Below are 26,809 nucleotides of genomic sequence, written 5' to 3' on the forward strand. Positions count from 1 at the left end.
TGTTTATTGCTGAACTATAGCATTTACTGTTTATTGCCGAACTATAGCATTTACTGTTTATTGCCGAACTATAGCATTTACTGTTTATTGCCGAACTATAGCATTTACTGTTTATTGCCGAACTATAGCATTTACTGTTTATTGCCGAACTATAGCATTCATTGTTTATTGCCGAACTATAGTAGTCATTGTTTATTGCTGAACTATAGTATTCATTGTTTATTGCCGAACTATAGTATTCATTGTTTATTGCTGAACTATAGTATTCATTGTTTATTGCTGAACTATAGTATTCATTGTTTATTGCCGAAAGTATTCATTGTTTATTGCCGAAAGTATTCATTGTTTATTGCTGAACTATAGTATTCATTGTTTATTGCTGAACTATAGTATTCATTGTTTATTGCTGAACTATAGTATTCATTGTTTATTGCCGAACTATAGTATTCATTGTTTATTGCTGAACTATAGTATTCATTGTTTATTGCTGAACTATAGTATTCATTGTTTATTGCTGAACTATAGTATTCATTGTTTATTGCTGAACTATAGTATTCATTGTTTATTGCTGAACTATAGTATTCATTGTTTATTGCCGAACTATAGTATTCATTGTTTATTGCTGAACTATAGTATTCATTGTTTATTGCTGAACTATAGTATTCATTGTTTATTGCTGAACTATAGTATTCATTGTTTATTGCCGAACTATAGTATTCATTGTTTATTGCCGAACTATAGTATTCATTGTTTATTGCTGAACTATAGTATTCATTGTTTATTGCTGAACTATAGTATTTATTGTTTATTGCCGAACTATAGTATTCATTGTTTATTGCTGAACTATAGTATTCATTGTTTATTGCTGAACTATAGTATTCATTGTTTATTGCTGAACTATAGTATTCATTGTTTATTGCTGAACTATAGTATTCATTGTTTATTGCTGAACTATAGTATTCATTGTTTATTGCTGAACTATAGTATTCATTGTTTATTGCCGAACTATAGTATTCATTGTTTATTGCTGAACTATAGTATTCATTGTTTATTGCTGAACTATAGTATTCATTGTTTATTGCTGAACTATAGTATTCATTGTTTATTGCTGAACTATAGTATTCATTGTTTATTGCTGAACTATAGTATTCATTGTTTATTGCTGAACTATAGTATTCATTGTTTATTGCTGAACTATAGTATTCATTGTTTATTGCTGAACTATAGTATTCATTGTTTATTGCTGAACTATAGTATTCATTGTTTATTGCTTAACTATAGTATTCATTGTTTATTGCTGAACTATAGTATTCATTGTTTATTGCTGAACTATAGTATTCACTGTTTATTGCTGAACTATAGTATTCATTGTTTATTGCTGAACTATAGTATTCATTGTTTATTGCCGAACTATAGTATTCATTGTTTATTGCTGAACTATAGTATTTATTGTTTATTGCTGAACTATAGTATTCATTGTTTATTGCGGAACTATAGTATTCATTGTTTATTGCTGAACTATAGTATTCATTGTTTATTGCTGAACTATAGTATTCATTGTTTATTGCTGAACTATAGTATTCATTGTTTATTGCTGAACTATAGTATTTATTGTTTATTGCTGAACTATAGTATTCATTGTTTATTGCTGAACTATAGTATTCATTGTTTATTGCTGAACTATAGTATTCATTGTTTATTGCTGAACTATAGTATTCATTGTTTATTGCTGAACTATAGTATTCATTGTTTATTGCCGAACTATAGTATTCATTGTTTATTGCTGAACTATAGTATTCATTGTTTATTGCTGAACTATAGTATTCATTGTTTATTGCTGAACTATAAAGTAAATATTGGAAAGTTCACTTGCCTATTTCTTAGATACACTTATTTTCACAATTATTTGGTAAGCGTCTATATGATGCCCCTCAGAGAGTGCACCATTTTAGACAAGGTTTATTTTATTTCTTTGTTTCCACGTTAATCTTCCTATTATATGATGACTACATTGGTGGCCGTTGTAAAAAAATAGATTATAATTTGTAGGCCATGGGCAGGCCACAGTTAAAAATATAAATGAAAAGGTCTCACTGCATTTATCAAAATCTTTGATAGAATAAATTAGCATGGTTTTACGACTTAAAATATTAGACTTAGGATTAGTGGTAAATTAAGAATGGTCCAGAAATGAGAATCATTTCATGGTTAATTTATATAAGAAATGACTGATTCTAAAATTATTGCTTTTTTTTTTTGCAATCAAAATTTTCAAGGTGCTTAAAAGTAGTCACCTAAAAAAGTAGAATCTCATTTTGGAAAGACGACTTCGTTGACGGTGTTAATCTATAAACTTGTCATTATTATTGATTTTTATAATTAGGACAAAACATTAACATTCTTTGATAGAGGAAAGGCACAGAATAGTTAACAACTATGTTCATGTTAAGAAAGGTTTCTTAAACAGTAACATTATTATTTAAAAACTCATAAACAGGGGAGGAGGCTTTAAGTAATCTATTCTTACACCATCTTATTTTGCATACAAATTATCTATTTTCAATTATTTATAAAACAATTTAAAGAGCATTTTATAAACTAATGATGAAATAATCCATTTCAGTTTTATTTTAAAATTAAAATAAATCTTTAGTTATGTAACAATTTTCAATCAATTACAAGTAAAACATTTAAAAATATATATTCAGTAATGAGTATTCGTGTAATATACTCCTTCCCCACTAAGTGTAATTTTATGTTCACAAAAATATATGCAGACATTACAATAGTTTGTAAAAAAAAAAAAAAAAATGCAACAAATCTTGTTGGAAATATTCTTAAGAGTTTTAGGGCAATTCGCATTAGTGACTTTATACAAATTACTCAGTATTACTTGAGGAGAGGCTATATATAAACATTAAAAAAGAACCTTCGACGAGAAGAACTAAAAAATAATTACTGAAAGTAATGAAAACACTTCTCACCTCTGCTACCTAATTTTCTACAAAAAAAAAAAAAATTCTCCAGAACAACGATTTTGGAAACTACCAACTTCAAACTGACGTAAGTATTACTTTTTATTGTATTTGTAATTTCTTCTTTTTTTTTTAATGAATATATCAAAATTTCTGCAAATCCAACAGGGAAATAGTCTAATTTCTAAGCTACCATATAGTCAAAGAATTTCAAAAATTAATTTGAACCTCTAAAACGCTGAGATAAAGACTTCATATATTAAGCATCTGTACTCAAAACATGTCTCCTTGTCTCAAATTATAGATTAAAACTACAAGCAAAACTATATGCATTCATGATATAATTTATCTTATTTTATTCATTAGTTTGAATTCCAGTTTCTATCGTTGCAAAATTTTTTTATGCAAATAGTAAAGTTCAAAAGATGGAGATTTAACAGAAGCCAACAAATGAAAAAAAAACAAAAAAAAAAAAACAGGTAAAATGAACAATATGGTGGCAGGTTTGTTCCTCATGAAGAAAACTCTAAGCTGCCAACTTATTTGCAAAACAGCTTGTAAAAAATGCATATCTGAGATTAAAAGATAGCATTTAAAACTACTTAAAAAAAAAAATAAATAAATAAATAAAAAAAAATAAGCCAGGTAGGTAAAAACTTAATTTTTATTGGCTATGGTAACACTTATTTATTGTATATTTAATTTTTTTCTCCTTAGACGTTTGTTGGCTTCTCTGCTAAATCCCTCAAAAGATTTTTTTAACAAAAGATTTGATTTTATCATGTTGTTCATTAATATCAAAATTAGTTATGGTTCTCCATTGGTTCCTTGAAATGGTGTAATGTGACTATTATACTCGAACTCTGTTCATTACAGTTACTCTCCCATCTTAACACCACTTAAAGTCTCTCGCTGCCACATGTCCATCTAACCTGGTTGTATTTCTCTTACTCTGACTGCAGGTTGGCCACAAGCAGCTAATTCTCGCCTTCACTTTTCATGTCCATCTTGTTTGGCACAGACTTTTTCTTCTCGACCACGTGTTCTTTTTTTTGCTAGCTTGGGCACACTTCCTAATTTGCATACACATTCAAACATTGCTTTTTTTTTTTTTTTTTTTTTTTTTTTTTTTTTACATGGGGGTCACCACTTATCAAGGCTCAGAGGCCACTCAGGGATAAGGGTTATTGCATGTACAGTAATCAATGAGATAGTATTGTAGGAATCATTAGTATTGGAGATTTGATAGAGTGTCTTACTTAAGGGGACGGTTTGTCAGGAATTTGTTTATGTTGGATTTGAAGACATCCAAGTTGTAGTCAGGTAGGAAACAGGTGAATGGAAGAGAGTTCTACAGTCGTGCACTTTTGAGAAAGAAACTCTACAATCGCTTGCCATCCATCCTTCAGGTGCTACTGATATTTTCCCCACACACTCATACGTGCTCTGTTAGAGTGGTTCAGAACACTTTCAGAAGATTGTTATTTTCGCATCTCATTTGTGTTAAATGTTTCTGAGATGCTAAAAAGCTTCAATATTGGTTATATTAGTAATGTGTTTTATGCTTGTATTTATGAGTTTGTATCGATGATCAGTTGAAATACCAGAATTACAATCATTGTTAGTGGAGAAGTTCTAACCTTAGAATCCAACTTTCACTAATTATCAGAAAAATCCCTGAGAATTCCAGTTTTCTAAAATCTCTTCACACTTCAACTGCCACATTTGACTATAGTACAACAATCTGCTTCTGATGTAAGGTTTTAGGAACTTGATTAAAACATCTGATAAAAGCTTTGGGTAGAAAATGCAATAAAAAGAAAATAAAAAATGCAATAAGCAAAGTTTGGTAATTACCGTTTTATTTTTATCATTCATAGCATTAACAAATTCTTTTGACTCAACAGTACAAGAGCGTACAGTTTCCGTTCTTCCTTCACGGAAAAGACGAGTCATGGAAGATTCATAAGTTAAAGAAAGCTTTCCAGCGTCCTGTAAAGAAAAGGAAAATTATAAAAAATATTTTAGCTTAAAGTGAAATGTTGGTTTTAAATTGACATTTCAACACAATTAGAATCCACATTTATTTATGATTCCTCATTGGGCATCTTTTATCTGAAGAAGAGAATTAATTTTCAACTATTAATTACTTATAAAAAAAAATAATTTAATGGCAATTATACGCACAAATACTTATGTCACAGAATTTATCATTATACTAATGTTGTGTTAATCAATGTTCATTTCCTTAAGTTTTTGGCCTATATATTTTAATCATTCAAAGTACATGCTAAAATATTCCTCAGTTTCAAAAAGTTTTTTTTCCTATTATAATTGTTCTAATTAGCTGCAATTTGCAACTTATAATTTACTCCTCTCTCACTAAGTTCCTATTACCTCACTAGCCCTAAACCTAACCTCTCCTCGCTCTTACTTATACAGTCCATAACTCGACTCCAACATTCTCTGCCAATTAACAGTCAAAGGTAATAAAACCAACTATAAAACAGAATATGGGAATACTTTGATTATAATATAAACAATAGGCAATATCACCACAGTAGTAATACTATTTAACCATAACTGGAGAGAGAAAAATAAAGGTATGAAAAGAGAAATATACTGAACAGAAAGACTAATTTTGGATTTTCTCTTTATTTTTTAAAAAATTTAACTAGCTTTGCAAACTTACATTTTCCTGATCCAAACACTCAAACTCAATGAGAAACTCAATGTCACATTTTTTTCTAGTGTATAATATGAATACACAGATGAAATTTTTTAAATATATAGACTCAAAAAAGATATTTGCAAATTCATTCTTTTACCATTATTTCTTAATTCATCCAGTTTATTCTAAAAAATATTCTGTATTTGTGTTATTTTTAATTTGATAAAGATATGTTCCAAAGAATTAAAAAAAAACAAAAAAAAAACCTTCCTTGGATTTAATTTTTGAAACTTTCTTGCGAAAACATTTTTATGCAGAAGAGAGATAAAAAATTGTGTCCATATCGAAATTCCAAATTACTTTTATTCCAAATTATTTTAAAATGTCTCAATGAAATTGTTATTTTCTCAAGGAAACTAGTAAAACCTAATGATTTTATCCTATTTTTATTCTTTGTGATTTTCTATCACAAATCAAATAGAAATATATAGCATGAAAATAAAAATTGAAAGAAAAATGATTTATTGATGGTTAACAACACTAGTGGAAGTACCCATCTATGCTGGATTTCTCACATTTTCACAAATTCTTTTTAAATCTAGACTATGAAAGTCTTTATAATAATTTGGGGCAGATTTAGAAAATGCTAAAATAACCTTCGCGTATGGTTTGAGTTTTTATTATTTTTTTTAAATACATTTTTCACTGTCAAACTGAGGTGATGAGTACATTTTCAAATTATATGAAGATCAATTTGTTAAATTAAAGAACAAAAACGGTTTAAAATAATTATCTCCCTTACTCTTAATGCTCCTAAAATCAGGGTCTCGTATTTAGATTGGCAATTGATCAAGGTCATATGTTAGTCCTAATTTCTATTTTGCTTTTGCTATAAACAATTCTCATGGTATATTAATTTATTTTTATTTCGGACTATTATTCTCATCTTTATTAGTCGTTTTTTTATTTTTTTATTGGTTTTGTTTATTCACAACGTTTCGGCCAACTATTCCTCTGGCCTTCGTCAGATAAAGATGTGTGTATGGTGTGTCCAGAGGATAAAGAGATGTGGGAGAAGAGATAGAGAGGGGCAGGGCAAGATTGAGAGATCAATAGAGAGAGGCAAAACAATAAACTTTGTTGTCTTCTTTAACGTAAATTTAGAGGAGACATTAATAATATTGAATAAGGAGGAGTGTGGAAAAGCCCATAATATGAAGGCTAAGTATGTATGTTTAGTGAAAGGCAGGCAAAGTTCGTGTGTGTGTGTGTGTGTGTGTGTGTGTTTCAATGGTATGAGCTCATATGCATGCAACTGATTACCATGTTGGATAGTGAAAACGTTCAAAGTCAGCAGCCACAGCTAACTGCAGGAGATTTGCAGGTTAAGAGAAATTTTGTGGTCATTCGCTGTGGACGAGTTAGACAGCTGTACCTTCTTCTAGCTAAAGAGGAAGAATAGTAGCAAGTACTCCCTTTTATAAACTTTAGGGCTTGTTATCTGTGCGAGTAAGAGATTGTTACTGAGTGGACAAATCAGAATTGAAATTACGTTTGCTCCTATCAGCGTTCAGCTTGCAAGTCAAGCAGATATTTCAAACATGGTTACTGGCAGCGTTTGCTGCTATTATTGCCATCTGCTAGAGTAAAATGTTTCGATTGTTGTTTGGAAATGTTCGATGGAAGTATAGACCCCATGATATTACTGTAAAAACTCAACAAAAAAATTTTTTTAATCAAACAAAAATAATATATATATATATATATATATAATACATTGCTCTATTTGTTATTGAACACTATTTTATAAATACTATAAGATTCACTGGATGAATTTTATAATATTTATACAACAGTGTTTTTATGAACAAAACTACATCTGTGTTTGTGTGTGTGAGTTTCTCTGCAAAGAATAATGAATTACATTTGAATAAAAAATTTTTTAAAATAGTCTTATAGAAACTATAAAAACATAACTTATAGGGGTTAGTGTAATTTTGATATTTCAGTTCTCCAATCTTATGAAAAGGTTAGGCATTCTCAACTTTGAACAACGCTCATTTCAAATGCATCTTGATGACACATCTTTGTCTACACATACATCTCATGCGAAAGTGTACACTTAAGAAGCAAAGAAATTTTTTTCGTCATTGTTGTTGTTAATGATAGTCTTTCATATTTCTTATTGCTGCCAAGCATAATTTGTTCACTTCACAAGTTGTTTTGTTAAAACGAGATCTTATTCAGTCTGAAAAAAAAAAAAAACAAAAACAAAAAAACACCCACATGAAAATCAATTTATTAAAGTCATAACAGAGTTGAATCAAAGGGTTCAGCATCCTTTTGTATAGTTTTATAAATTACATATGCATTTATGTGTGCTCATGTGAACAGGTCATAATCTGTTAGTTTGGGTAAATGTAATAATTGGTTCCATTTGCAGTGTGTGAAGAAGAAGAAAAAACATGGATCTGCAAGTAAGTGGTTTGATAATTTTGTTTTACAGCATATCAACACTTCAGGTTATTTAATGTTTAATCCAGTAATTTTTGAAAAAGTTTTTATGGTTCAAGTTCTTTATCTCTTCAAATATTTATTCATGATGTTCAGTTTGGCTGCTTTGGTTTTGCTTTGAGTTTTGCAAATGGAAAGGAAAAATATTATAACATCAATGTTTGGTGCATTAAAGTTGGGAAACCAATATCTTCAGACAACCTGATCTGGTATCACCAAAGGGAGTCGGTGGCGATGGAAGAGAGAGTAATAAAGAGAAGGATATGTGGTGGAAGAAGTGAAACTTAAACTCACTCGGAAATAAGCAAGCTGCAAAGCAATCTGGATATAACCATCAGGGCTGAGGTTACACTTTTTCATAAAACCTTTGCCGTAGGCAGTATGTGACAGAATGTAAAGATCCACATCATTGAGAAGAGCCTCAGCAACCCCAAGGCTTGTTGCAATAACTTCTTCACACTGAAAGAAAGAAGATGAATAATCATTGCAGAGTTAAAAGAAACAAACAGAAACTGGAAGCAACGATCGAATAAATAACATTTCAACTTTCAGAATGATCACAATGGTAAATTAAAAAAATTAAAGAAATAAATGAAAAAAAGCAGCAAAATTTGTATATCTTTGATCTTTTATGGGTCGCATATTACATCATATGATGCATATTTTAGCAGTATTGAATTGCATTGAGTCTAACCAACTATTAGAGTGTTACTCAATATCACCCAGGCATCCTAATTTACATAGATTATAAAAAAAAAATAAAACTGAATAATTCTGATATTGTAATTTGAAGATGTTTATGTTCATTTTATGCCCAGGTGTGATTTGAACTCAAAACCCTTGTTTTAAGTATAACATGTTAACCATTTTAGATATAGAATAAATTCTGTAGCACAGTTGAATATTGCTTATAACCAAAAGAGCTGCATCATTTCCATCTTCACCTCCCTGTCAATCAAACAACAAAAGGAAGGAGAAAAAGAAAGCAGTTCTTTCTGTCTTCCCTTTCCCCCTGTCAGCAAAACAAATTTGAAGAAAGGAAAGCGAAATGAACAAATAAATATTCTTTCTTTTTCACTAACGAATATTTGTTTGTTATAAAACTATTACGTGCTGATTTAGATAGCAGATTTTTGACTAAAGGTTAAAGTTCCACTGCCTTTCTCTACGATTCATAAAATATTGATCAAGATTAAATACTAAAATAGATTTTTTTAAGCAACAGACTAATATTTCCCCCTATTCGACTAATGCTTATTTTCATCTACTGTATGTTAATAAATCTATTAATCACAAATAGCGTGGAGGTAATTATCATTACTTTATATATAAATAACATCCACTGACACAATCTTCTGCTACTTCCAAAGTAGATTGTGGCCTCAACAAGATTAAGGAAGATTCTCAGACTTGAGATCTTTGAAATATACTACATCCTACACATCTGTCTCTCTTACCAAATCCCAAACTGCATTATCTATGCAGGATGCAACATCACCGACACTTTTCTGAAAAGAGACTTCACTGATTTGGTCATATTCTTTGACGCCCTAAGAAGGAAATCATCCACAAGCTGGTAACCCCCAATCGCACCTGCTGGCTTGCAGAAGTGTAGAAACGGCCAACTAAAGACTTGGATTGAACCAGTGAAGACAGACGGCTATCTCCCATAGTTTTAGTGTTTGTTGTTGGAACAGAAAATAGCTGAAGGATGCTGAGGACCAAGTTGCTGATCATCATGAGTGAACTGCTTGGACGCAGAATGCAGTAAACTCATTTGAAGCTGACTTGACCCACACTGGGTGAATGCTGTTACAGTTATGATAGTTAAGAACATTTGCAAACTATCTGGATTGATTGTTACCATTATTACTAACTTGTGTTGTTTCTTCTTATCTGGAATTCCCACGTTTTTTTTTTATCTGGAATTCCCACGTTTTTTTTTTTAAGTGATTTTAAGCTTTTTTTGTTGAAATAAAAATTGTTGAAAATTATCTTTCCTTTTATTTGTTCAATCTTAGTGATATTTGAACTAAATCATATTGAGCTTCTTCAAAAAACAATGTGTTGTAAAAGGCAATTACAAACTTTCTTGATTATTACCATTGTTTTTTTCTTTTCTATGCTATGAATAGACAAATCATGTGTCAACAGGGCAATTTCTCATTGGTTGATCTAGCCATGTGGTCACCAAATATAAAACATTGTCACACAAAGGGCCACATTCTCTTTTTAGCTAGACCACTTATGTAATAATATCCTAGTTATTAGGACTTATCACTTAGTTATTATCACTTCAGAGTATTGTTGACAAGATTTGAGATGAGATCTCTGCGCATATTTTCTCTACTAGTCCACCAACATAGTTATGTTAACTCTTATATTCCTATTTATATAAAGTAAAAAATGTGTGTATGCGTATGCATTTATACAAGAAGCACTTTTCAACTAATTGACTAATCATTATGTATTTGGGAACACGATTGCTAGGCACAAGGGGTATAAATGTGGGTTATATTTAGTTTCGTGTTATGCAAAGGGGGTAAAAAAGATTGGAAATCCTTTGTGAAAATTCAGATGCATCACATTTTTGTGAAACTTTAACAATGGATATTTAACATCAATTGATGAATATTTTCCATATTTCAGTTTTTGTGGGCTATTTTAAAGGTTTTAAAAAAAGGTATAATATTGGCAAACCAACTATTTGAATATTAAAATAGTTCAGATTTGCATCAAATTTGATCCTAAGTCATAAAGACACTATATTGAACACGGTTCCCTGAATTTCAATTTCTTCTTAAAACCCTTTAAATTTGAGATATTTTCTTGAAAAAATGTTACATAAAAAATCTTTTATCGATAAAAATTTTTTATGTGACATTTGAAGTAAAGATTGTAAACATAAGGTTTAGTATCATTATATCTTGATTTTAATCTTCGTAAAAAAAAAAAAAACATCAAAGGGATGAAAAAGTTTTTTTTTTTTTTTTTTTTTTTTTATTACATTTTCACCCCAAACAAGGCAAATTGCCACTTTGGTGTAGGGGGCTACTATCAGGGGCAACAACTACTGGGGTACTATGTAGGGATTTGGGCAGCAAGGTGTCGGTTCACGTTACACTTGAACTTCTGCACGTCAGTACTGTTGGGGAAGCAGGGACCTGGAATGGAATTCCAGAGTCTTGCGGTTCTGGGGAAGAAACTATTGGAGTAAAAAGATCTTTTACATCTAGGGACCTCTACAGTGTGGGGGTGGGATCTAGTAGCCTGTCGGGTTTGTCGAGGGTGCTCGCGTCGTGGGGGCACAAGTGATTGCAGTTCATCAGAGCATTCACCACTAAAATACTTGTAGAACAGGCAGAGGGATGCAACATTTCGTCGATGGGACAGAGGCTGAAGCTTAGATGCCAGTTCAGGGCCTATCAGATTTGCGACTCTCTTTTGAACCTTGTCAAGGAGCGAGAGACTAGTAGCAGATGCACCAGCCCAGATGTGGCAGCAATACTCCATACATGGGCGAATGGTGGCCTTATAGAGGTACAGGATACTTTCGGGTGTTAGTAGTTTTCTAGCACGGTAGAGAGAGCCCACCTTTCTTGCAGCGGCCCTGGCAATGCCTTCAATGTAATTGTTCCAACTCATGTTTCCTGTGAACGTTAGGCCAAGGAGTTTGAAAGATGGACTCTCAGATAAAGAGTCGTTGGCCATTGCTATTGGTGGTAGAGAGGGTTTCTTGTAATTATTGAATGAAACTAGTTTAGTCTTGGCAGCATTGAACGCGACCAACCACTTTTGTCCCCATTCCACTACAGATTGGAGGTCTTCCTCTAGTGTTTCTGCCATTTCTTTAGAAATGTGTTCATTCGTCTTCCTGTCGTGTCTGCCATAGAGTGTAGTGTCATCAGCATATATACCCATCTCAGAGGCAATGTTGTCGGGGAGGTCATTTATGAATATCAGGAACAATAGAGGTCCAAGGATAGAACCCTGGGGCACTCCCGCATTTATATCATATTGTTTAGATGTGCGACCGTCGAGGACTACCTGGATTTTTCTCTTATCTAAGAAGGATTTAATTATGTTAAGTATTCTACCAGTGATACCGTATGATCTGATTTTACTGAGGAGACCCTCATGCCATACCCTGTCAAAAGCCTTAGATATATCTAGAGCTACCGCTCTGCCTTCCCCCGCTTTGTCCAGTGATTGGTATATACGTTCAGAGATCACGGTGAGGATGTCTGCTGTGGAACGGGCTTGTCTAAATCCATATTGTTTGTCAGTCAGTAGTTTAGCATCTGTAAGATGATGGATTAGAGCGTGGTTAATTATGGTCTCAAATATTTTGGCAAAAAGTGGAAGGAGGCTAATGGGGCGATAATTTGATGGGTCTGTCCTTTCACCAGAATTCTTGAATACTGGTACAACAGAAGCAGTTTTCCAACAGCCCGGAAAGCAAGCTTCATTAAGACATTTGTTGTAGAGTTTGGAGAGAACTGGAGCTACTTCGGCTGAGCACTTTTTTAATAGCACAGCTGGGATAAGATCGGGTCCACATGCTTTTGAGGTGTCAAGGTTTTTTATGATAGCATGCACCTGAGCAGGGGTGGTTTTCAGATCGTCTAGTGTGGCGTCTGTCCGCATAGGAAAGTCAGGTAGGGGGTGGTTGGAAGGGTCCAGTGTGGAGTTTGAGGCAAACCGACTGGCAAGCATGTTAGCCTTGTCGGTTGCTGAGGAGACAACCTCGTGATTGTTGGTTAGTGGGGGAATTGTCGATTGCCCATTATTTACTACACTGTTGTAGATTTTCCAGAAGTCTCGAGTTCCTAGTTTTTGTGCTTCGATGCGCTTTTTAGTGGTTTCCGTAAATTCTCTCTTAGCTGTCGCTATTTCTTTCTTAACGTTATTTCTAGCTTCTATATACTTCAGTCTGTTTGAACTGGACTTATGTCGGTTAAACCTACGGTATGCATGCTGCTTTTGAGTAATGGCAGTTGCACAAGTCGACGTAAACCATTGGGCAGAGTGGGGCTTACTATAAAATTTCCGCATGGGAACATGCGCTTCGATTGCAGTTTTGAACCAGTCAGTGGTCTCGTTTGCACACTGTTCAGCAGGGAGAGAGAAAATATTTTTCCATGGAGCATCTCTAATTAGTTCCCTGATGGCTTCCCAGTCAGCCTTATTATAATATCTCGTTGTTTTGAGCACTGGCTCTTCAGTTTTGGGTCTAGAGTTTAGGGCGATTTCAACCATTATCACTGCATGATCAGCGTTCCCGAGTGGGCTGTGGGCCTTCGCTATGCAGTCATCGGGAACTGTGGTCAAAAACAGATCTAGAAGTGATGCGTGTTGTTCTTCCTGGTCAGGGAAACGGGTTGGAAATGTAACAATTTGTGATAGGGAGTGAGATATAGCGAAGCTATGGGTTGTGCTGCCCGCTGCATCTGTGTGAGCAGAGAATCCAAGCCAGTTTTTGTGGTGGACATTAAAGTCACCAAACACATGTATTTGTGCGCTAGTGTCGAGGGACAGTGCCGTGTCTATGCTGTCAGATACTTTGTTTATTATGGAGCAGTCCTGAGTCGAGGGAGAGCGGTAGAGAAAATAATAGTAGCTAATACTGTGTTGCACGTTTAGTCTAAAGCACATAAAGGCTTGATCATCTGTTTCTAGGTTTGTTTCTCTAGTCAAGGGAAGGGTATTACGAATGTAAACTCCAAGTCCGTGCATATGTCTGTCAGAGTCCTTACGGCAGAGTGGGAGATATCCAGGCATGTTAAAGTGGTTAGAGGGAATGGAGGAGTGTAGGTTAGTCTCACTTAGTGCTAAGATATCCGGGGTATTTGTTAAGAGAAATGCTTCAACATCTAATTTAACTTGGGACGGATATTCTAATACAAATACACACACTTATTATTTTTTTTAACAAATCAAGGTAAGCATTAAGAAATCAATAAAATCTACATAGAAAAGTACTTACTGCCTCTGGTATTTCCCATTCAAGTTTTATTGGATTGGGTGGTGTTTCCGTGACTGTACCTCTTGTATGACCATTTTCAGTATATCTAGAGAAATATGGATTCGAATTTGATAAATTTAGCAATTAAAAAACAAAGTCATGTTAAAAATGTAAAGATGTACAACGGTTTTACAATTGAAAAGGGTTTAATAATTTGTTAAGTGTTTTAGTTTTTAAACATATCTTGATCTGTCTATTCTTCTAAGACTAAAATAATTTTGCTATATTAACTTAGTTCTCATCAAATTGACTCAAAATGGATTCATAAAAGTTATTTCAAATTGTTCATCCGTGAATAAGATGACTAATAAAACATTAAAACTATCATGACTTAACATACCAAATTCCTTTCGTAAAAAAAATGCAACAGAAATAGCTAAAAGAAATGCAACAGAAATAGCTAAAAGAAATGCAACAGAAATAGCTAAAAGAAATGCAACAGAAATAGCTAAAAGAAATGCAACAGAAATAGCTAAAAAAATGCAACAGAAATAGCTAAAAAAAAATGCAACAGAAATAGCTAAAAGAAATGCAACAGAAATAGCTAAAAGAAATGCAACAGAAATAGCTAAAAGAAATGCAACAGAAATAGCTAAAAGAAATGCAACAGAAATAGTTTAAAAAATGCAACAGAAATAGCTAAAAGAAATGCAACAGAAATAGCTAAAAGAAATGCAACAGAAATAGCTAAAAGAAATGCAACAGAAATAGCTAAAAGAAATGCAACAGAAATAGCTAAAAGAAATGCAACAGAAATAGCTAAAAGAAATGCAACAGAAATAGCTAAAAGAAATGCAACAGAAATAGCTAAAAGAAATGCAACAGAAATAGCTAAAAGAAATGCAACAGAAATAGCTAAAAGAAATGCAACAGAAATAGCTAAAAGAAATGCAACAGAAATAGCTAAAAGAAATGCAACAGAAATAGCTAAAAGAAATGCAACAGAAATAGCTAAAAGAAATGCAACAGAAATAGCTAAAAGAAATGCAACAGAAATAGCTAAAAGAAATGCAACAGAAATAGCTAAAAGAAATGCAACAGAAATAGCTAAAAGAAATGCAACAGAAATAGCTAAAAGAAATGCAACAGAAATAGCTTAAAAATGCAACAGAAATAGCTTAAAAATGCAACAGAAATAGCTTAAAAATGCAACAGAAATAGTTTAAAAAATGCAATAGAAATAAAAAATACTATAGAAATAACTAAGAAAAATGAATAGACATATGGAATCATTTAGGCAAACAAATACAAAAACTAATTCTTATAAAATTATTCATCACAAATGTGACAATTTGCTCTTGAATGTATGTTATCAATTTTGATGTTTTAATTTTTGAATTATTATATCAATTGTTCAAATACTCATTATGAAACTCTTATGAAAAGATGAATTTTTAGAGAGGAAGTGTCAATTTGTATTGTAAGTTTTAATGCTAAAAACTTTTCCTCCCTACCCTCTCAAAATTGTGAAAAAGCATTTATAAATAAAATTTTCTTTTCTGCTAAACAGAGGTTGAAAATAAAAAAAATAAAATTTTTAAATTAACTTATATACCAAACTGAACCTCCTAAAAATTGAACATCTTTTTTATAAGCTTAAAATCTGGTGATGGGGAGTGGTTGAGGATATACATGGCTAGCCAGTAGTTAAACATTTTTACGAGTTGAATGAGCTTAGCTTAAGAAATACATCAACAAGAATATTCTTATTTTCTTTGTTATCATGTAATAATTGTTGATGATAATGAAACAATAATAAAATAATACTTGTAGAAAAAGAAAGATCTTTTCTTTTCTTTTATTTTTTATATCAAATCTTACTAATTGCAATACCTGTCCTAAGAGATATACATTTGAATACTTTAGAAGGTGTAGGAGATCAACCCCTAAAATAATTGAAAGCGATTAATAACATTAAAACTGTGTAAAAACAGATAAGTTATGAGCTCAAAATTATTTTTAAGCGTGTTAAGTTCTCACTCTTTTGGATAAAGATTTAAAGCAACCCAGAACCAGCAAATATGAAAAGGATGCATTTGGGTTGACACCAGTGCCTTTGGCTTTTGGTTGAATCTCTAAACAAACAATATTTGTGCATGTTGAAACTTTGTAGTTTTTTTTTTGTTTTTTTTTAAATTAAAAAAAAATTATTTAGAAAATGTTTTGCAAAACATTTTTTCATTTTGTAAAGTGTGTATAATAAAATTGCTGTCCTAGACTGAGACAATTTCCATATTTGTTCCAATCCAGGATGCCTCAGTTATTAATGTAGGAAAAATCTAGTTCTCAAAAAAGGAGTACTATGGATTGGGACAAAAATTAAAATTGCCCCAATCTAGAAGGATTGTCTTTCACTGAAGGAGTACAGAAAAATAAAGTGGTTTCAAAACAGATACTACACTTTGCTCTTAAACCAACTTTGTCCAATCTCCTCATGAAAAGGAGCAAGTAAATAGATACACAATCACTGCAATGTTTTTTTTTTTCTTAATATTTGTTTGGTTTGTTTATTAGAAAGTTGTGTAAATAAAAATGTATTTTTAAGGCTTTATTTCTTCCTTGTAAATATGTAATTTATTCTACCCCACCCCACATTAAAAACCAACCCTTTTTTTTTTATAAGGTAGTCACCACTTATCAAGGCCTGAAGGCCACTCGAGGGTAAGGGTTAGTGAATGTAAGGTGGTAGTTTAGTAATCGTTAATGGTGTAGATTGGATAGATTATGAATCATTTAAGAGGACGTCTCAACAAGAACTTGCTTACATTGGACTTGAATGCTACCATATTGTAATTGGCTGAGAAGCACACGAATGGAACAGTGTTCCACATGTGAGCAGTTCTAGGAAAGAAGCTTGCTTCATGGATTCTGCGTTTAGAATTAGGCACAGATAGAGAGTGGGGAAAATTGTTGATAGTGGTTGTAGATAGTTGAGTGCTTTTTATGGAAGTTTGGTAAGGGGTTGGTTGGTTGGTTTATTGGGGCTTTACGGCATATTAACCACTGTAGGTCATTTAATGCCAAGCTATGTATTTAGTTGAGATAGTTTTTGTTGTTTGTTTTTGGGTTTTTTTTCGAGTTATGTATTTTAAAACTTTTTGAGTTTTTACGGTTTAAAGTGATTTGAAGAGTTGTATTTTTTTTTTTTTTTTAAGTATTTGATGATTTGGTATGGTGTTACCTTGTGAAACAATTCTTTGATTTCGTTTACTGTATAATATTTCTGATAGTTTCGTATTTTTGACATTCTGTTAATATGTTTTATTGTCATCTGTTTGTCGCAGAAAGTGCATTTTGGTTTTTCTGTTGCTTCGATTAGGTGCGAGTGTGTTAATTTGGTATGTCCGATTCTGATTCTGTTTAGAACGATATTTTCTCTTTGTCTTTTTATTGTTTTGTTTTTGTTTTATTATGGGTTGGTGCTCGTGTAGTTTGTTTTGGGTATATGTGTCCCATTCTGTTTGCCATTTATTTTTGTTATATTCCCTTATTTTTCTGCTGAAATCTGTGTATGGTATTTTGATGTTTGTTATATTTTTGCTAATGGCTTCTTTGGCTAATTTGTCAACTTCTTCATTGCCTGGAATACCAACATGACTTGGTATCCAGGCTAAGATTATTTCTTTACCTTTTTCAATAATTTCATTGTATTTGTTCATTATATCTAATATATAAGGATGCTCTAGTTCTTCTCCTCTTAGAGCTAAGATGCATGACAAAGAATCGGTATATATAATGAATTTTTTCTTATTGTCGTCCTTAATTCAAGTGCCATTTTGATTGCTTGTAGTTCTGCTGTGTATATTGATGCGTTGATGGGAAGTCTTATTTGGAGATGGTTCTGTCCATCTGTACATGCTGCACCTGTTCCTTTTTTTTTGTTTTGGCTCCATCAGTGTATATTTCTTTGTGCTGTAGGTACTTTTCTTTGAGTTTGCCGAAGTGGCTTTTATTTATTAAGTTGTTGGTATTGTTTTTTTGGTATTTAGTAAGAGTCAGATCAGTGCTTGGATCTTTCAAAGTCTATGGTGGTTTGTTGCTTACTGTGTGTGTGACTATGTTATTAAGGTTTTCGTTAATTTGAGTTAATATTTCTTTCATGTGATATCCGAAAGAAGGTATGTTTTTTGGTTTGCTAGTATAAAAGTTTGTATATTGTAGGTTGAAGGTTTTTTCGTATGTTGGTTTGTTTGGATCACTTTGTAGTTTTATTGCGTATTGTATTATTAATTTCTGCCATCTTAAATGTAGAGGGGGTTCATTGGCTTCTATGTATAGGCTTTCTAGGGTGATGTTTGATATGCTCCCAGACTAAGTCTTAATCCTTGGTTTTGTATGGTTGATAATTTTTGGAGATAGGATTTATGCGTGGAGCTATATGTGATGCATCCGTAATCTAATTTTGATCTTATGTGTGCCTGGTATATTTTTAACATTGTGTCTTTGTCTGCTCCCCAGTGTTTTTGATATTACTTTTAAAATTTTCATTACTTTTTGCCATTTTTGCTTTAAGTTAGTGATATGCATATTGAAATTAAGTTTATTGTCCAGTGTAATACCTAGAAATTTCGTGTGTTGTGCTATTGGGATTGGGTTTCCTTGTATTTGTAGTTGTGGGTCCAGATGATATTTTTGTTTTCTGCAGAAATGAATACAGACAATTTTGTTTTGTGCCAACTTTAATCCATTTTTATTGATCCAGTTTTCTATTTTGTTTAAGCATTGCTGCATCTTTCTTTCAATTGTTATATTTAATGCAGAATATGCAATTGAAAAGTCATCTACAAATAATGATCTTTCAAATTGTGCGTCGAAAATTTGTGTGATTTCATTTATTTTAATTAAGAATAAGGTGGTGGATAATATGCTACCTTGTGGCACTCCTGCTTCTTGCTCGTATTGATCTGATAGTGTGTTTCCTTGTCGTACTTTGTAGTATCTTTGAGACAGGAAGTTTTGTATAAATATTTCCTCTTATTCCCATATTGTGTATGTCTCTTAGAATTCCATATCTCCAGGTTGTATCGTAGGCTTTTTGGATGTCGAAAAAGACTGCCACCACCTGGTGTCCGCATACGAAACCGTCTCTAATAAATGATTCTAGTTGTACTATTTGGTTGTTTGTGCTTTGTTTTTGTCTATATCCACTCTGATATTTTGATAAGAAGTTGTTTTTTTCCAGGTACCACATTAAGCGGTTGTTTATCATCCTTTCCATAGTTTTGGAGAGGCAGCTGGTTAGGGCTATGGGTCTGTAACTGGTTAGGTTACTTGCATTTTTATTTGGTTTGGCAATTGGTATGAGGGTTGATTCAAACCAGGATTTTGATATTTCTCCTGTGTTCCATATTTTGTTATATATGTCAAGCAACAGTTTCAAACATGACCCTGGTAGTTGTCTTAGGAATTGATAATGTATATTGTCTGGGCCTGGAGTTGTATTCCTGCTTTTATTTATTGCTCTTTTTAGTTCTTGTATGTTGAATGGTATGTTGTATGTTTCTTTGTTATTAGTTGTAAAATTAAGTTTTTCTCTTTCTGCTGTTTCTTTATGAATTTGGAATGATGTTGAGTACTATTTGTTTGATGAATTTTTGTAGAATTCTTCAGCTAGTAAATTAGTTATTTCTTTTTTGTTCATGCATTTTGTTCCATCAGTTTTAATTAAATAGTTTATGGTATTTTGTGTTTCTTTTCCAGCTATTTTCTTTATTACATTCCATGTTTTTTTAGTTGGTGTTTGGTTGTTTAGCTGTGAAACAGTTTTTCCAGGATGTTTTTTTGCTTTGTTTTATGGTGTATCATGCTTTGGCACGTATCTCTCTATATTTTTGTAAGTTAATTGTTGTAGGTTTTTGTTTAAATTTTTAAAGTGTTTTTTTTTTCTTTCTTTGGCAGCTTTTTTGCAGGTTTCATTAAACCAAGGGTTTGATTTTTTTGTGGGGTTTGTTGAAGTTTTGGGTATTGTTTTGGTGGCAATATTGTTTAAGGTTTGTGTGAAATGTTTTAGTGGTTCTTCTTTATTTAGAATGTTCGTGTCTAATTCTGTTCTGCATAGATTGGTAAATGTTTCCCAGTTGGTTTTATGTAATTTCCATTTTGGGACTTTTTCTTCCGATATTTTTTGATTACTTTTAAGTATGATGGGATAGTGATCACTTCCGTGTTGGTCTTCTAGTACACCCTAATGGAAGTCCATATAAATGGATGGAGTGCATATTGTTAAGTCTATTGCAGACATGGATCCATGTAGGCATTTTTACCATTTTTTAGTATACATAGGTTTGTTATATTTAGGATTTCATTTATTATATTGCCTTTGTTGTTGTTTTGATTACTTCCCCAATGGTCGCTGTGCGCATTAAAATCTCCCATTATTATAAATGAGGGTGGGAGTTGGTTAATTAGCATGTCTATTTTTTTTTTATTGGCTGATTTGGTGGAATGTATATGGAGCAGATTATGATTTTGCGGTGTAGGTTAGCCGTTAGTCTTATTGCTTGTAGTTCAGTGTTTAATTGGAGGATTGTGTGATGTATAGTGTTTTTGATTAGTATGGACACTAAATTGCTCTATTTGTTGTAGCTATATGGGTTTTGTCGTACATGTTATATTCTTTGAATTTGTAGTTGTGATTTTTTTTGAGTAGTGTTTCTTGTAGACATATTTTCTTTTAGTGTTTCTTGTAGACATATTTTCTTTTAGTGTTTCTTGTAGACATATTTTCTTTTAGCGTTTCTTGTAGACATATTTTCTTTTAGCATTTCTTGTAGACATATTTTCTTTTAGCGTTTCTTGTAGACATATTTTCTTTTAGTGTTTCTTGTAGACATATTTTCTTTTAGCGTTTCTTGTAGACATATTTTCTTTTAGCATTTCTTGTAGACATATTTTCTTTTAGCGTTTCTTGTAGACATATTTTGCTGCTGAATTATGTTTGTTGATGATTTCTAGTATTTCTTCATGATTAGGTTTTAGTCCTCTGCAGTTCCATTGTAGGAATGTTTTGTTATGATTTGTAAGGTTTTGCATGGGTATTGTTTTTATTTATTTTTTTTGCTTATTTATCGTCATTTATAGGTTCATGGGGTAAGAGGAATATCTTTTGATTCCTCAGTCTCCATGACTTCTTGGTTTTTGAGTCCTAGAGACATAGTGTTTTTTTGTTTATCTCTACTTTTGGATTGTGAGCACTGTCGTGGTTGTGGTGTGTTGGGGAGTTTAGGTTCATACGCCGCAGAGGTTGTTTCACTGTTCCGCCGGCCCCTTCTTTCCGGGGGATCCTTCGACATGTCTACTTCTTTCTAAACACCCAGGGGAGTGTCTTTTGGCCTGGAGAGTGAACATGACCTGTCCGTTGAATTTTTTTTTTCTGCTATATTGTTTCTTTTTTCCTCTGGTATGTTTTTTGGTGTTTGCTTTTTTTTGTTTTCTTTTTCGGCTAAAGGGGTTGTTTCTATTGGGTGTGATGTTTGGATTTTTGGTTCCAGTGAGGTTTTGTCTATATTTATTTTTTTCATTTCTTCAATTGTGTTTATTAATATTTTGATTTGGTTGGTGAGGTCTTGGATTTTAATATCTAAGTTTGCTGTGTGATAATTGTTGTTGTGTTTATTAGTATTAGGAGTATTCTTTTTTGTTATTTCTGAATATTTGGTTGTTTCAACTTTTTTCCTTACGTTTGGGTAGGTGATGCTTAGCGTGTGTTTAATTTTGGTAATTTCTTTTTTCCAAATTTCACAATCTTTGGAGTAGGCACTGTGATTTTCTTTACATTTTATTTGGGAGTTTTTTGACAGTTGGTATGGTTGTCATTTTCTCCGCAACTTCCACACACTGGGTGGCGTGTGCATTGATTCTGATGGTGGCCAAATTTATGACATTTGAAGCAACGCAGTGGGTTGGGGATGTAAGTTTTGACTTTCAGTTTCTCATAGGCTATTTTTATTTCTGGTGGGATTTTTTGTTTATAGAAGGTTAGTATGTACGTGTGTGTGTGTGTTTATCATTTCTCCATTTTTAAAATTTGAATTCGTCTAATGTCTGTTACATTCTGTTCTTTCAGATATGAACGTATTTCGTCAATGGGACAAAGTGAAAGTTCACAGCTTTTTACCACTCCTTTGCATATGTTCAGTGTTTTGTGGGGGTATGTTTTTATTTTTATATTATCGAAATGTTTCCATTTTAGGAGTTCATCCACTTGTGGTTTTGTGAGGATTTCTATTAGCAAAGTGCCATTTCTTAATTTTTTAACCATTTTGGGTTTTATATTTTTAGATAATATTTTCTCTATCTTAAAGGGGGAAAGTTTGGTTAATGGTGTTTCTTCAGTGGATTCCATTATTATAAAATTTGGATATATATCTTGTTCCTCAGTCGAGTCACTATCCGAAGTGTCTAGCAGTCTTTTTTTACTTGGTGTTTTGTAACTCATTAGGATTGTTTGTGGGTTTATTATTTCTGCTCCCTACCAACCTCGGAGCCCTAATTGGGATGCACACAGGGGGGAAACCCATTCGCCCTGGCTACAACAGCGTTACAGAAATGGTATACTTGTATATAATCTAGATTTCGAGCATTTGTGTTTCTTAATTTTTCTCATCCAAGTAGAAAATGGGAAATATTACAGGAAAACAGCCATGCCTAGTTTTTATTCATTATATACAATTGACCCTTAGCCGCCGCTTTCACCACTTATTTATCGATCTGTGTCGATGGGAGAATGTTGTGTAGCATTTAGGTTTTGTGTAGGTTATATTATGTATAAGTGGTACGCTAGATGTGACCAGCCGATTGATCGGATCGGGCCCATCCGACCGCCCGTCTAGCCCAGTAAGGGCCAAAGTGGTGTGTTGGGAAGTGGGGGTACTAAAACCTGACCTCCAAGTCTCTCAACCACCAGGATCCCGTCCTAATGGCATTATGGGTCGCTACCCACGGCCAACAGGTAGCCCCATTGAGGGACTTCTACTCTCTGCAGGGGGGCAGTCGGCATATTCTGATGCCCTGCCGACAGAGTCTAGTGGAATCTTGATCAATTTGAAAAATTTTTCATTTCCAGTTGTTTTTGTTTTTTTAAATATTTATTTATGGACTTTAGTTTAATTGTTCTTATTATTTTGGTTGGTATTTTTAAGTTAGGGAATCAGTAGGGAAGTAGGGGTGGAATGACAAAAATAAAAGAAAAAAAAAGAATGTGGGGGGAAGGGAGGGAGGGAGGGAGGGAGGGAGGGAGGGGGGTTGTTGTTTTTTGTTTTTGTAGAACATATTTAAGTTTTACAAAAGAGGACAGAAAACAAAAACGGAAATTTAAAGTAGGTGCATTTCATATCAGGAAGCCAAAAGACAGCCTGATCTGGTAGCACCAGTTGGTAAGGGGAGGAGACCATAGATTGGAGCTCAGACGAGCACTTGCAATGAAAATAATGAGAGCAGAAATAGGCTCACAACGCCTCTTCTGTGGGAAAGAGAAAAGGGCATCACCCACTAGGTTTCGAAACCGAACAGCTCCTGCCCAGATGTGGCAACACTATTCCATTTTAGGATGTATTTGGCTGTATAAGTGCATCGGCAGTGAGATATCTACTGGAGCAGTACAATGATCCAACCATTTTACCAGTGATCTTGGCAACATATTTGGTGTAGGTGTTCCATTTCAGATCAGGAGTGAAATTCAGTTCCAGAAGTTGGTAAATCATGGTGCTTCTCCAAGACGAGAGCCATTCATTTCAACTGGGGCTAGATAGATTATGATGAAAAGCTTGGTTTTAGATGCATTAAAAGTAGCCAGCCACCTTTTTCCCCATTGAACCATATATAAGATCAAAAGAGAGAGAATCAGAAAATCTTGGTCATTGTTGACTTTTGAAGTGCTGCCATAAATGCACTGTGTTAACTCTACCCTCATGAACAGACAAGTAAATAATAAAATTTATTCTTTTCATAAAACTAAGTTATAAAATGTTTTGTAAATAAAAATATGTATTGTTTAAATGTTTTTTCATTTGTTTATACATTTTGCTTACAAAATCTTTGTAAACTTCTTTTGTTAATCACAAATATTTCCAAAGCCAAACATTTCTAAACGAATAGTGTTTAAAGAAGTTTTATTTAAAGTTTTTTGTAAAAAAAAAAAAAAAAATAAAAAAAAAAAAAATAACATGCTTTGTTAGATGAATATTTTTCATTAAAAGAAAAAAAAAAGTTTATTTACTATACAGAACGTGTTGTAATTAATAAAAATTTTTTAAAATTTGCTGTGTGGGTGCAAGAATTGTTTGTTTAAAGGTTACACCGGAAGTCAAATATACTGGTATTGATCTAAATATATCCTTTGTAGATTTGCTGATTTTGGGAGACCTCAAATCCATTCTTTTTAATGAGAAACTTGCCATCAAGTTTTTAGAATCGATTATAATTTTCAATTACTTGTTTGGAATCTGCTTAAATCAGATAAATATAAAATCAAATCAGGTGCTTCTTTAAAAGATTCAAAAGATCATGGTTCCAAAATACTTCAATGCAACCAAAAGCTTATATTAGTAAATGTGACTGCTATCAAAACCGTTCATAACCTAAATTCTGGACATACAGATTTTAATTTTGCAGTATAGAAAATTTCATTAAATGACAGCTCTTAAAAATGATACAAATTTTGAATGTCTATAAAAACATTACACAAATTTAGAAAGTCTGTAAAAACATTACACAAATTTAGAATAAAAATCTAGGTCTAAAAAGGTAATAAAAATTTAGATCTATAAAATATTTTATTCATTTCTGAAGTGAAAGAGTATTTGAAAAAGCGAGGAGAGACTGGTTTTATTAACTAAAAGAATACACGTGCCATGTTCTTCACAAGAGTCATGATAGTGGAATCACATCTTCCAACCAAGGGGAATAATCTGCAGTATTTTATTACCACTAGGGGCAGCTGGAAGTGATAATACTAGAAGGGCAGGGGAGGGGGTGAGAATAATCTAAAACGATAACATTTTCCCTTCGAGAAAAAATATGAAAGGGATTATAAAGGAGATAATTGAGAATTGTCTGTCCAGTACAAGTTATGAAATCCTTATATTTACTAGGAATTCTTCATACTCTGGAAGATCTTCGTACGGATTCACAAGAATTTAAATCCTTAGTACTTAATTCTTGGAAGGTGTTGATATTTCAGAGGTGAGCAAGAAATTCTTTTTCACCTCATCGACCACTCCATCAGTAGGTAGTTCTTTAGAGGCCTCGGGGCTTACAAAGTAGTTTTTATTATGTTCTTCATTCAAGGAGTTAGGAGTTATGTCCCCAAGTTGACAAGAGTTTCAGCGCCAGAAGGTAGACACACATGAGCATAGTAAGGGTTGATGTCCAACAGAGTAGCTGGAGTTACAGGAGGGTTGAGTTGACTAGTTTTAGTGTGATTTCTGACATATATAGGGCCCAGTTTTGCCCAAGAAGGAATTGAAGTCCCGGCAGTGGATTTACAGATATACCTGAATAGTTTGTTCTGAGGAGTCACGTTAGTAGCAGTACAATTTAATGACCTAATCAAGTGGAACACATTAGGTAGCACGTCTTCCCAACAGAGTAGTTTCATGTTGCTAGAATGCAAAATTATTTGAATGACCTTCCATAAAGTGCCATTAAGTTTTTCAACTTGTCCATTACCTTCTGGGTGGTATCTACTTGTTTTAGATGTAGCAATACCTTAATATCTTTTCCGTGTAAGAAGTCACTGATTTCTCCCACTAGGAAGTTAGTAACTCAGTCCGTATGTATCATATCAAGCATATATGATTCATATATGACTCCAATATCATACCAAAAATAGAAAATAGTTCAAACAGCAGATGATGGTTTTGCTCGATATGTTCCTATAGAGAAAGTGAGAATACTCATTAATTATGGTAATTAAGTATTTGTTATGCTGGTAATGGTCCTTTAAAACTGATGTTCAATCTCTGGAAAGGTAGTTATGAGTGTTCCCTTGTTACTAGTGGAAAAGTTTGGTTACAGATACTGGCAGGAGGAGCAAAAGTTGGTTATGATTTTTATTTGGTCTACAGAGAATGCGAGATTCCTCATTCTGATAAAGTGTCACACCAGTATGACCTAATTGAATATGCAACTCACGAAGGTCTTGTAAAGTGTGAGAGAGAGCTGAGATGTGAGAGAACATGTCAGTGACAGCATTTTCTGTTCCTGGATGGTAGATGATACTAAATTTGAACTGCAACAGTTTAATGCACCAATGACATATTTTATCATTTTTAATTTTAGATTTTCTACTATTGTTAGACAATGCTCTTTTGGTCCGTAATGACTTTGAAACGTCTGCTGAGTAGAAAGTGGTGCCACTTTTTGCGGTCACTTCTTTTCCCACCGCATAATATTTAATTTCACTCGGGTTCAGCGTCTATGAAAAGAATGCCACTGGCTGAGCATGTTGGTTTAGTTTAACAGCTATGCAGTAATTACTTACATTTGTTTCTACTTCAAACTCTTTATCAAGGTCAACCGTTATTAAGGTAGTATTTTTAAGTCATTCTTCAATGTCTGAAAAGAGTTTAAGGCAGATGGGGGGCAGTGGGAATTCCTTGTTCTGGTTAAGCAATAGTATTTTGT

The 26,809-nt window shown here is 32.9% G+C and overlaps 1 protein-coding gene across 2 annotated transcripts in view; it reads right to left on the reverse strand.

Moving 5' to 3' along the window:
• Positions 1-26,809, reverse strand: part of LOC145248044 (carnitine O-palmitoyltransferase 1, liver isoform-like) — a 124,277-nt gene that overhangs the window by 9,741 nt on the left and 87,727 nt on the right. For both annotated transcript variants that reach the window (XM_080109775.1, XM_080109776.1), the window contains exons 16-18: positions 14,147-14,231; positions 8,455-8,619; positions 4,833-4,967 (exon numbers count right to left, since the gene is read on the reverse strand). In XM_080109775.1, the coding sequence (XP_079965901.1) occupies positions 4,833-4,967; positions 8,455-8,619; positions 14,147-14,231 (385 nt within the window). The remainder of the gene's footprint in view (positions 1-4,832; positions 4,968-8,454; positions 8,620-14,146; positions 14,232-26,809) is intronic.

This window comes from Euprymna scolopes, chromosome 26 (assembly GCF_053919585.1).
Source record: "Euprymna scolopes isolate OS-2025 chromosome 26, ASM5391958v1, whole genome shotgun sequence".
NCBI classification, from domain to species: Eukaryota; Metazoa; Mollusca; class Cephalopoda; order Sepiida; family Sepiolidae; genus Euprymna; species Euprymna scolopes.